Here is a 13,477-nt window from a genome sequence, read left to right as displayed (position 1 = left end):
TATACTCTTAATAATGAGTTCACCCGTTAAATACATACAAGCTGAATTCATACCACGTACCTGGATACTAATGATCCCTATCTTTTTATGAATACTTAATAGCATTGCACATGTGCAATATGGTAAGGCGCAAGGGTGAAGGTAGCAACTGATCTTTTTGTGGTATATTGACTGCGAGGCTGCACTTCCTGCTCATTGAATTGACAGACACTGAAAACCACTTCCTGTGTTCACACTGCTCTCTCCACTGCCACATTTCATATACATTTCGTTTCGTTTTTGAAATTTCACATGATCCATATTTCTTAATTATTTTACTTTGTAAGAGAACATTATTTATTAATTTAATTGTAATGATAACCTTGTATAAAAATATTATCCCCATCCAATTTCTATACCATTGTTTTTATTAGGGTCGTGTGATTTTCTATACTACACCGTATAAAATAAATACTTTAACTTGAAACTATGCAACAGGAACAAATTTCACTATCGTAAACTTTTTAGAAAGTTGTTGTTTTCCCATTACATGCTACTCATGAAAGGAGCGGTGTCCATGATCTACTATAATCAGCCACCAGGGGGCTTCACATCTTCCATCCGTTTTCTTAACCGCTTTTCCTCACAAGGGTCGCGGGGGGCGCTGGAGCCTAACCCAGCCGGCTTCGGGCAGTAGGCGGGGTACACCCTGAACTGGTTGCCAGCCAATCGCAGGGCACACAAAGACCAACAACCATTCACACTCACAATCACACCTATGGACAATTTGGAGTGTTCAATTAACCTGCCATGCATGTCTTTAGAATGTGGGAGGAAACCGCAGTACCCGGATTAAACCCACGCAAGCACGGGGAGAACATGCAAACTCCACCCAGGAAGGCAGAAGCCCGGACTCGATCTTACGTCCTCTGCACTGGGAGGCGGACGTGCTAACCAGTCGCCGGCTTCACATCTTGTGTTGCATAAAACATACCACTCTTGCAGCCACAATAATGAGATTACACAATACAGTAACTAGAGTGTTATAGTAGTAGCCCTACTGTATTACCCAATTACTTAAATTAAGCCATAATTACTTAACGTGACAAGAAATGCTAGAAACTTTCTGTTTAAATCAACCATCAGGAGGTGTGCCATATATCCTTTAAATTATAATACTACGACTACTGGGCTACTACTACTACTACTAATGATACTAATACTAATACTAATAATATATTCTGCACATAATAAAAAATCAAACTAATTACTCTATAAAAAAAGTTTATTTTCTATACCTTTGACTTTTACATATTGGGACTATACATATTGTTTCCCCAATTTGGAAGTAGTACAAGCAGCTTTCTTTGGAGAACAATTTGTCCAAAAGGTCCATTAGTATGAGGTGTGTTAAAAACATTCCAGGTGTCACAAAAGATACTTATAATTCAAACCCAAACTACAAACTGTAATTCCCAATGAGGCCAAACTTGCTATAGGGAACGTCACATCACCAGTGATGAGTCATGGAAACACCAGAGACTTCAGTGGAAAAGTTGGACATCACCAAGGCATAAGAAAAAAAGACAGTTATGACGATCACATTCCTGGATGTTTGGAGATTGTCCATTGTGAATTCTTGCTGCAGGGCCAGATGAAAAAGCATCACATCCACAAAGAGATCCTGTGACGTTCGTATTGTTCAGTGTGGGACAAGAGGAGAGAGTTGTGGAAGGGCTATTCATAGATGCTTCACCATGACGACGTGCCTGCTCCACATTGCCCTGAGCATCTGACAGTTCCTGTCTGAGAAGAATAACACCTTGCTGGAGCAACCTCGTTGTTCGCCTGACCTAACACTGTGTGATTTACCGCCCTCTTTTCCAAACTCGAGGGGGTCATGAAGATGTGGCTGGGTGAGTCCTGAGTAACTGTGATGCAATTTAAAGTCAACTGCAAGTGACAAAATGGCTGCCCTGTGGTGAGCTCATATTCCATAAACACAATCTTGATCAGTATGCCGTTTAGACTAGTACGGAGGCATACAACATATTATGGCAAATACAATGTTTTGATTGACTTCCCCTTTAAATTGAGTATGTAAAGTAGCCTAAAATTGTACTGAAATAATAATGTTTCCATTTTGTAATTGTATTCGGTGTCATTATGCTTTTTTCGAAATTAACAAAAACAAAAATGTGCATGTTAGTTTAATTCAACAGAAGCTAGCTCTTGTGACATGGAATGTCACCTCTCTGGCGGGGAAGCAGAGAAATTCCGACTAGATATAGTCGGACTCTCCTCCACGGGCTCTGGTACCAATCCTCTCGAGAGGGATTGGACTCCCTTCCACTCTGGAGTTGCCCACGGTGAGAGGTGCAGAGCAGGTGTGGGCATACTGATTGCTGGGCGCCTGTACGTTGGGGTTCATATGCACCAAACAGCAGTTCAGAGTACCCGCCCTTTTTTAAGTCCTTGGAGGGACACCAGCGGTAAGGGATGCCGTCAAGCAGAAGAAGGAGGCCTCCTGGGCCTTATTGGCCTGTGGCACTCTGGAGAAAGCTGACAGGTACCGGCTGGCTAGGCGGAATGAGGCTTCGACGGTCACTGAGGCAAAAACTCGGACATGGGAGGAGTTTGGTGAGGCCATGGAAAACGACTTCCGGACCGCTTCGAGGAAATTCCGGTCCACCATCCGGCGTCTCAGGAGAGGAAAGCAGTGCGCCAATAACACTGTGTATAGTGGAGATGGGGTGTTGCTGACCTCGACTTGGGACGTTGTGAAAAAGAAAAGGACAAAGAAAGAGAAGAGCTAGATGAAATGATGAAAAAAGAAAAAAAAAGTATTATAATTTATTTTAAGTCTATGCCGTTTCCAGCCGCATATATATAGTGCCGGGCAGAAATGTTTTACCACTAGATGGCAGAAGAAACATTTCACCCGTTTATCCAACTGTTGCCATTTGTTTAACTGGAAAATAGCTTTGTTTTCAACTCAATACAATAGACCCATAATTCACCCTTAAAAAAAGTGAGTAAAGTGACTCATTATTTCCATATACTTTTTTTTATTTTTTATAATTTTTTTGTTTAGCGATGTAGCCTGATCTTTCTAATGTAAAATACTCTGCTGGAAAGTATTCGTCTGCTATGAGATCGGCGGAGTCTCAAATGTCAGTAAATCTAGGCCTTTGTGAAAATGAACAGCAGCACGACAGACTTCTTTCATTACATCGTGGCACGATGATCGTGCTGAAGAATCCAGTGGATACTGCTGAGCTTTCCTCATTTAAAAAACGAAAAGCGTCACCTGACAGCAGTCATTCACATCAACATTTTTGAAGTAAAGCAACAATGGAACCATGATGAATTAATGTGATTATTGGCCTGGTTAATTTGTAGACCGTCTAAAGTCTTTCTGAGTCGTTTCAGTCGCACCTTCTGAAGGCCACGATGCATTTATTTATTTATTTCCGTGGGGCCACGATTGCGGCAGAGTGTCTAAACCTGCTGACGTGAAGTGGGCGGGTTGATGATGTAACGGGAAGAATTGAGACAGGAGGAGGAGACTGAAACTGGAAGACGGATATGGTCCTCCCCTGGTCAATTTTCATCCACCACAGTTGGATTTATCTCAACTTCGCGAGTGCCAGTTGGGTCGTAATCCACACCGCGTCCCCTGCCGTCGTAACGCGAAGAAGATTTAAGCAGCGGCTACATGGCTAGCTAGCACAGCGAGGCTAACTAGCGTTAGCTTCTCCTACAGCTCATCTCCCGGAGCCCGGCGAAGTGGAGAATCGATGGCAAGAATGGCCACTTCACTCGGATAGCCCAAGAAACGACCGATATTGCGCCCAAGCCTTTCCAAAACAAACACCTGCTTAAATAACCGGTAAGTAGATATTCAGTTCCATGCTGATCACTTAACAACAATTTGAAAAGTTCATGTTTGGCTTGCAGTGTAACTGCCGGCAGTGCTGTTGTGTAATGTATGTTAGCGGTGAACTAAAACTGCTGACTACCCCCTTCAGCGTACATAGCTTGATTTTTACATTTGATATAACTGATAGTTGTGTATGCATATGAATTGGTCACTGTTCTGACATAATAAACATTCTAAATATAAGGTTTACAGACCAGAAAGTGGGACAACTGACAACAATTTCTCTGCATGTTCGCCTGACGTCTTGTTTTGACGTGTCTCCAAAGTTTCTGACAGACCCTGAAGCATGACGGTAATTATTGATGAGTGTGAGCATAGCTGGAGTGTGTCATTATTTTGTGTGTACTATCCTGGTTATTATTAGTCTTTCTACCTACCCTGATCCCTCCTTATGTAGGCTCGGGACATTGGCTCCCAGCCTCCCTTGCAGTATTTGCTCACAAACATGTATCATCTTGCTAAATAAGCAGAACACGAAGAACATAATCACTCTTTGCACTTCCCTGAAATGACGTCAAGCATACTTGCAGACTATTTGCTTATAGTCTTAACTTGTTTATTTTCCTCAAACACACAGCATTCACGATTTTATTGGGGCATCATAGCTACTGTAGCGCCCCCTTAGCAGTTTCAATCTTCTCTTGCATTGTAAAGCATGATCAGTTTTCATATGCTATTACTGTACACTTGCTGTCTCGTGACCTTTACAGTAGCTTTAGTTGGACATACAGTGGAACCTCTGTGTTCGGCCGCAGTCAATCTGTAATTTACTAATATTTTGAGCAAAGATTCTCCATAGGAATGAATACATACATGCAGCTCACTTTGCAGTTAACATTCTTTTGAGACACATTCCACTTTTGGGGGGGGGGGGGGTAAGTTTGAATTGTTGTTCAATGGTTGTCATTACATTTCTGGTAGCGGTCAATATTTGGGTTAAGGTCAAAATTCAGGCTTCTGGAACATTCTGGATAACGCATTTACATGTGTGAGCAGACACAGTACTCCCATATACATATCCCAATCTAAAAAGCAGAGCATGGCAACATTACAGACATAATTTCCGCTTTAACTTTCCACTGTCAATAAAAGACATTTATATTCATGTCATTCACCACGCTAATAAAGTAGCCGGTATCCTCCTTGTTCCAAAAGTGTGGGTCTCTGCTAGCTTGCCATGTTTCGCCATTTTTATGTTTAACTTATGCTTGTGTATTTCCAGTGGGTTGCACGCCAGACAGACAGTCACAGACGGACTAATTATATGTTGCATATATGTGTATCTGTAGCATTTTCACCATAGAGACAGAAAATAATGTGAATAGGCCGCGGAGAAATCAATGTATTCTAGTTAAGCTCATTTAGCGAGTGGCAACGTAAAATGGCCGCCATCCATAAAATAGTTCCTGATGACCAAGATTCCGTGTGAACAGAGCATGCACAGAACACAAACCAATGTTCCGTTCAAAGGAGGTACCCCGATCATTTTTATATGACAATAATATTTAGGTTAGAAAAGGGGTTGCCCAGGTGTCTTAGTCGGGTTTTTATGGATCCGAAATAGAGCATATTTGTTTTTTTGCGCGTTTACATGGCCTTTTAAAACACAAATATTGCCAATATTTGGGTTTTGAAAGGGTTATTGAGACTGCATGTAAACAGTCATTGATGTAAATCCACCCGGTTTAATGCTTGAGTTCAATATGGTCTGATAGTATAATGCATTAGCTGTTAGCCTTAGTTAACTAGATCCTACTTTTGCTTTGGTAAAAACTGGAAGAATACACCATTGTAGTGCGATTTTACTAACATCTTTAACTTGTGTGGGGTTTAAATCTCCTCAATGCAGGAAATTGAATTTCAAATCGCTACTGCCACGTGTGGCCGAAAAATGAAACTGCACACTCCCTACTTCACGTGCACACTGTGTACATGACGTCACATTCGCTGACAGAGGGCAGGAAATTCCAACCCGAATCCCGTCTGAAAACTATTGGCTAGAAGCTTGCAAAAGTACCCATTGTGAACAGCTAAGGTGTTAATCTGCTAGTTACAAACTGTTTGAGTCATAAATGGACTAAGAAGCTGTTGTAAATTTTGCGGCAAATTGCTACATAGAACAGCTTTAAGAGTGAGACCTCTGCTGTTGTTTTTCAAATTCGGACGAAACCCAGTCAGGGTTGGGGTGGCAGTTAGGCGGTCCTGGCTGCACATGGTAACACTTCAGTGTTTCCCACACCTTACCTGGTGTAGAACTTTTCTTGACTTTACCGGAGGATGCAAATCAATGAATGCGGAACCACGCTGTAATGCTCAGCAATAGTGCCTCTTGTTCACTGAAACTTGACATTTTTCCTTTGGCAGTTTATGTTTGACTAGTAGATAGCGTTTTGAAAACTATAGCCGAATGCTGAAGAGACAACGGCAACTAGAAATAGTTGGGCTGGAAATATTTATACGGAGATTCCACCTTCGAGCGTTTGCATAATATGATCAGTTTTGTCAATTTCTGACTGGGGCATTTGAGGTTCCACTGTACATCATTTTACTTTTGCGCTCTCTAGTTTGCAGTGATGCTGTTGTTTGTTGTGATCTGTTGTGCAGCCAGTGCTGCGTTCCTTGATCAGTGATTGATCATCCCCTCTGATGTAGTAGATTGGTAGGCTTCACACAGTACAACACACACACACACACACACACACACACACACACACACACACACACACACACACACACACACACACACACACACACACACACACACACACACACACACACACACACACACACACACACACACACACACACACACACACACACACACACACACACACACACACACACACACACACACACTCACTCACTCACATGAATAATTCAAATAGTCTTCTAAAAACACCTTAATTATACACTTGGGTCTTTTGTTGTAAATCCTGATGAAGCCATAGAGCTGTAATTGTGGCATTGGTTTTTATAGCTAATGTGATGCCTCAAATCAATGTTTTTTTCTCTCCCTTTTTCAAATCTACTTAATTATTTTCAGGTTGTTGGTGTTGCTGCAGTTCCAAACATGGTGCAGAAGTACCAGTCACCCGTGAGGGTCTACAAGTACCCCTTTGAGCTGGTGATGGCAGTAAGTGTCTTTACTTTCCACCTGTCTAAATGAATATTGCATGTTATTGATGCAGTGTAATGTAATAGTGGCTAATGAATGTAGTAGTGGCAAGTATGTTCCCGTTCCCCATGTAAGAACAATACTGAATAACACACCTTCCATGACAAGCATAAACTTGTTCCATTACAAATTGGAAAAAACAATTTGTGGAAAAGTACTAAAGCACAGTATCTGGCTTGATCAGAGTTGTATAAACAAATGCTGTTTGAATGTGTGAGATACATAATGGTCATTAGCTGGGTTTCAATCAGTGTTGTTCCGATAGCGATACTGGTATCGGCAGAGGCCCCGATACTGCATTAAAACAGTGGTATCGGTATCGGTGAGTACTAACTAGTAACATGCCGATACCATTCATTCTGACGCTAATATAGGACTTTGGATGCAGCATCTTGTGTCTTGCTCATGCACGACATTTACTGATGTGTGACATGTTCACTGCATGCCGAGCTAAGATATCTTATTGGCCCTTCAATGCTCTGAACCAATGGCAGGACAGCTTTTTCATGTTGAGAAAAAAAACAACTTAAGTATCGGTATGGTATCGGCATCGATACTGCAAAGCTGGGTATCGGTATCGGGGGCCAAAAATGGTATCGTAGCAACACTAGTTCCAATTACAGGTTTTCGCAAAACAAAAGCAATATTTCTACAACATAAAGAACCATTTCTACTTGTACCGGTAGGTGTTTCCATTGAAGAGTGTTTGGCTTATGAAGCGGAATTCTTTATAGCCAAATTGCTTTGTGGTTAAAACGACTTGTTATCCCTTCAGGAGGCAGTTCCCAAAGTGTGCCGGAGATGACTGGTACAGCGCCTCTGAGTTCCGCAATATTTTGAACATTCTGTATACATTAACATATTAGTTTATCAACATACTTTAATAATCGAAATGTGGACGTTTGTGGCTCGATTGAGACTCGTCCATGTCTGAATCGCGATGCATCTAAGAATGGGAAATTTCTCCCACTCCTAGTGTTGTTATTTTTTATGTCACTGAGACACTTGTGGATCCAGTTATCCGTGCTTTGTTAATTGGAATAATTACACCACGGTGTAAGCATGGCGTCAATGTATTTTCAAGTCTTGTCGTGTCAGACAGGTGCTGCTTTATTTAGATAATAAGCGCTCTCCACCAACAAGCGGGAGGATGCAGGAAGGCTAAATCTCCTTAGCACAGGGACAAACAAGTATCTATTAATAGAGTGCTAACACGTGAACACACTTGCTCACAAACACACACACACATGCACACACCTGGCTGCACACATGTATGCTGGGCTTGTTGTTGAAAAGATTTGCACAATTTCTTAGCTGAAGTTCAACCATACTACGGTCTTCTGTGCATGAAAATCATTTGCGCTCCATCTTACTGTGCCTATATAAGCACAAGCAATTTTGTCTTATTTGATAGTTAACCGTTTGTGCGAGTTTGCGTAATTTGATCGCTTATCATTTTTCTGTTTTAATTTTAAGATTTCCACTTTCATTTTATCTATGTAGCACCAAATCAGTGCAATTTTTTGTCATATTTAATTTAGGAATGGGCAAGTAGTACTCGGCCGACCTTATGGCAAAGTATCGGTACTCGTGATTGCGGCCAACATCAGTATTGGCTGCCCTTTTGTGGCTGTCTAATGATCAGGAACTAGAAATGATAAAATAATAGAAAATTGCCATACATTTTATGCAATTATGGAATGATGCTATATTGGGATATATAGAGCTTTAGCTTCAACATTATCTGCCATTGTTTTTTTGGGGTAAATAAAAAGTACTGGTGGTTTCGGTACTCTGTATCATTATCGGTGACTACTCAAAACTTGCGTACTCGTACTGGTATCGGTCTGAATAAAAGTGGTATCGAACATTCATCGTCATACTTACCATGGGGTTGGCCTGTCATAGGCTCGGCAAGCCAATATTGACTTATTTCGTTTGTTGGGGGATTTTGCGTGACATTTTTTTGCCATGTGAGGAATTTGTGATGCTTTCTCCATTTGACTTTCGGAAAATTTGAGTCCTTGGAAATGCACAGATATTTTACCAGTGCTCTAGATTCCTCTGCTGTGTCCTGTATAGTTGATGGTTTGTGCAATGCAGTTTTTGGTACAGACCTTGAGGGGCCATGCAGCACACTGACAGGTGTTATGGAAGAATTTCAAGCTCTGGCTAACACAAGTGTGGCTTTAAGTGCTGTTGCATAAGTCTTCTTGGATTGCAGCCAGCCTCTAAGCTGTGTTCCACAGGGGCTACTTATGACTTAGTTGAGAAATTATTTCTGAGTAATCACTATGTAAAGCATTTGGGATATGGCAGATTTCGTCTAATAGCTGTTTCATTTGCATCCTCAACCACTACAGTTCTCTGAATACTGTAATTTTGACCAGAGTTGGAGAGAAATAAACAAGAGTGCAGACCTTTCAAAGCAAATTAGTCACCCATGTAATTAATGAGTGACGCTGATTTCTAAATGTAAAAAAAGATCCACATTTCAATAGAAGCAACTTTGGAGTTACATAACACTCACACAATATAACACTATTAATACTGGCCCTGTGTAATAATGATACCAGGGGCATTTAAAAGTACAACAGTATTTGTTTTCACTGCCTTTAACTTTAGCTGCGCCTGCAATAGTCCCTGAAGTGTACTTCCTTGTTTCAATAACAGGAAATATTGTTGCTGCTACTGCTATTATCATCTGGTAGATAGGTGCTCTAGGCTTTTCTCTGGGGAGTCCCACAGGAATGTCAAAAAGCTGTACACAATATCCCATGCGCTGTTGTTTCAGGCCTGAAGGGCCAGTTGATGTTGGAACATAGCCATGAATAGGAATTACTTAAATAGCAAAAAAATAAAACTCAATAACTTACGCCAACTTGCAGATTTTGCTGTGCATAGTACCATTTGCCAAAATGTTGAAAAATGTCTCCACAAGGATTCAGATGATGGATTTAAAAGAGATTCCATACTGAAACATGTAACCTGTTGACCTTGTCTGAGGTGCTTATGTCATTATTTTATATAAGCTCTGTTTACTCTGTACACACGGATGTATAAAACAGGCCTTTTCTAAAAGCACTTTGGAAAACAATGACCGAACCGGTAACATAGTACACGATCAATCCCTCCTTTTTTTCAATCACTAAACAAATATGAAGTACAAAATAACCACCAATTACTGGTTAATAAACAGTAATCAGGTAAAAATGCTTTGGTAATACACTTAAATGCCAAATTAAATAGAATATGATTAGTCGATTAATCGAGTGAATAATTGATAGATTACTCGATTCTAAAAACATTCCATAGTGACAGTACTACATCGTTTACAGTATGCAAGCATCTCTGCAAGTTATCTGAGGAACTACTGTTGACTCATCTTTAATAAACCAGGACAGGAAGGTAAGGTAGGACAGGAAAGCCCAAAAGTGATAAACCAAACCATTGGTGTGTTTTTGATTCTATTCTGTTCTCTATTCCATTGTCAATTAGGCCTTATTTGAATGTATCGTGGAAGCTACCGATACTTAAGGCAAAAAATCATCTCAAGTAAGTCCTACGGCAGCCGTTTGACAGATCGGCAAATCATCATTTGCGTCAGAAAGAAAGGTCTTCGTTCACTATTTTTTATTATTTTTATTATTGTTTTAATTGAAATTTTAGATATCAAAAGTACTAGAGGTCGAGGTGCTCGGGATTGGCGAGTACTCAAAGTACTTAAGTTAATCATCGTACTGATTTCGGTCTGCAATAAAAAAAGTTTTATTCAACATCCCTTATTATCAATCAATCGATTATCTTTATCAATCTTTTTTTCAAAGTGGCAACTCTTCCATCAGTCGGGCCATGGATGGGCAACTTTGATCATTGCAAGGGTCAGCAACAATAACGTCTTTGTCAGCTCTTTGCAATTTGATGTATTTGTGCGTTGGTATTGCAGTAGCGACTTGGTCAAATATTTTTCTCAACACTGTGCTCCATGGACCAAGTGGGCATTTTGGAAATGTGTGGTTGTACTGCAAACAAATGTAATGATTATAATATACGTTATATCATTTTATACATACAGTTCATATTTTAGAATCAGTCACCAGATTTCTATATTATTTGTAATACTTTTCTGTGATATGCAGACACTGCCATGTAAACAAGAGCCTTTTATACCTTTTACAATGCATCAGTTTTAAAAACTCTTTGCTACCAATAAACTGGCAGAATGTAAATGCACAACACAATGCAGTTTAATTGAGTTCTAACAACTTTACTGTTTTCAGTACAGAGCTATCATCGATTATGCTTTTCAAACTTTTGTACTCAATATGCACAACTAAGTTATTGTAGACATTAAAGAAAAAAATAAAATTTCCTTGAGGAAATATTCGATATTTATAAAATATTTTTATTTATTTAAAAATATTTAAGTTTACATGCATTTTACTTTTACCAATTTTTCACATTTTGTACCTATGTACTCCACATGCACTAAGTTACGTGTACATTTTTATTTTCAAATGTTTTGTTGCTACAAAAAATGTGATATGCTTACAGGGTTATATATTTTATATCATAAGCATACCGTATATCCCAATATAGCACTTTCCTTTAAAATTGCATAAAATTAATGGCAATTTTCTATTCTTCTAATTTCTGATTTGTAATTCTTGATCGTAAAATGGCAAGTCGCTACTCGCGAGTACTGATACTTTAAAAGAATGCTGGTATTGACACCGATACCTGGTGTCAGTACTCCCCCCAGTAAATATAATGTTAGGTTTTTGTTTTATTTAATTGGCGAGGAAAGTGTTAAAAGGCTCCAGGGTTCTGAACAGCAACAGCATACCTACTGTACATTTCAGTGTTTGCCGTTGTTGGGCGGAAATACCGTGTGCTTAGCTGCAATTGATGCAATGCATTTCAGTGTACAAAGGTAGACGGGATCCTAGTTTTTCTCCTACGTGAAGGTTCTCTCCAAAGCTCTCGTATTGCGTTATCAGGATTGTACCAGCAGCTTCACTTGGTTCATTTCACTTACTGTATGTGTTTGAGCCTCTTCCATGTAATGGTATAGCATCAGCCATACAACTCGAATGTCATCCTCCAAAATAGGAACTCATTTAAGGTAGAAGCCTTTAGTAGCTGTAAACTGTCCTTCCCCCTGAACTTTAACTTGAATCATTGGCCTGGTAAAGTTTTATGGAAAGTCTATTGCACTTTATGTCTGCACTTTGGAGTGCATACCCTGTAAACTTTGTTTAGTTGTTATTGCATTCTTCTACATTTAGCAAATTTTTCCTCACAACTGTATGCCCTTGTGTGTGTATATGGGTCATCCGTAACACAGTGTTCTAAATATTGGGGCTACAATACATTGTCTTGTATTTACCACTGAGCCACTGTTCCTTAACATAGCTCATCTTACTGTCCTCCTTTCCCCCGAGTAGTGTCCTGACCCACTTATGGCAATGTCTGGTTAATACTTCTGCAGCCCAGTTTTCTGTTGCTGAATTATCCGTGTGTGTGTGTGTGTGACCTGCTGGCTTGTGAGTCACTCGCTTAACAGTCCCAAGTTGAGTGGTATGTAAATGGTTTGTGAAAGAGTCTTGGGATTTTAACAGAACCACACATGCTTGTGTCCTGCCTTCATCTTTTCATCATCTCAAATTGAGTTTTATAATGTACACCTGCATTGTGATACTCCTTAGAGATTAGAAATCAACACAAAACAGATTTCCTTCCTGCTTGTGATGTTTGAAGAGATGTACATGTGCGCTGTTTATTTGCAAGCATTGCACTTTTTCTTTTGAGACAGTATTGTATAGATTATTAGGCTGCTACACTGACCAGTGTTAACGTTTCTTCTTGTAGATTAGTGAGCCAAATATAAACGTGTTGGAATCTGCTTCAGTGAGAGAGAGCTTATCATCATGTTGTGTGCTGCTTGGAACCGAATGCAGCAAGGCTGTGCTCAGAGTCATGTGACTCATTGGAGCCAATGGCAGTTCCGCAGCTTATTTCATTCACTGATCACAGCACACTCATTCACCCTTTTTTTGTGCTGCAAGGTCGAGATGCTGCCCATGCAGCTCCCTTCCCCCTTTCTGTTTCACACTGCTGGAAGCAGATGACACTTCTCACGGAAGTCACAATCCCCCTTTGCACTGCAGTCATGCGTCACTTCAGATCTATGTTACAGTATATAGACGATTCATTGTCTCACCGTGTCTTTTTTAATAACAGGTTTTCAATTTATTTCCATGACTTTGGTAACACTTTAGACTAAAAAAATGGTGTTATATAATTTGCATTATCACGTAGCCATCCTGTTTCTTGTCCTACATAAATACCGAAATGAGATGGTCACTACTGCATCACTC

General features: G+C 40.0%; 1 protein-coding gene across 4 annotated transcripts in view; it reads left to right on the top strand.

The window, feature by feature from the left end:
* Positions 1-3,519: 3,519 nt before the first annotated feature.
* Positions 3,520-13,477, top strand: part of LOC147170197 (SEC14-like protein 1) — a 29,828-nt gene continuing 19,870 nt past the window's right edge. Inside the window, exons 1-3 of one of the 4 annotated variants that reach the window (XM_086082602.1) lie at positions 3,520-3,871; positions 4,189-4,214; positions 6,966-7,055. In XM_086082602.1, the coding sequence (XP_085938728.1) occupies positions 4,209-4,214; positions 6,966-7,055 (96 nt within the window). In that variant the 5' untranslated portion in view covers positions 3,520-3,871; positions 4,189-4,208. Of the gene's footprint in view, positions 3,872-4,106; positions 4,215-6,965; positions 7,056-13,477 lie in introns of all 4 variants that reach the window. The other 3 variants (XM_086082603.1, XM_086082604.1, XM_086082605.1) reach the window with 3 other exon arrangements.

Source organism: Leptonotus elevatus, chromosome 8, assembly GCF_054856555.1.
Source record: "Leptonotus elevatus isolate MCC_2025b chromosome 8, RoL_Lele_1.0, whole genome shotgun sequence".
Taxonomy (NCBI): domain Eukaryota; kingdom Metazoa; phylum Chordata; class Actinopteri; order Syngnathiformes; family Syngnathidae; genus Leptonotus; species Leptonotus elevatus.
Note: the sequence above shows the minus strand (reverse complement) of the source record. Positions and strands in the feature narration are given on the sequence as shown.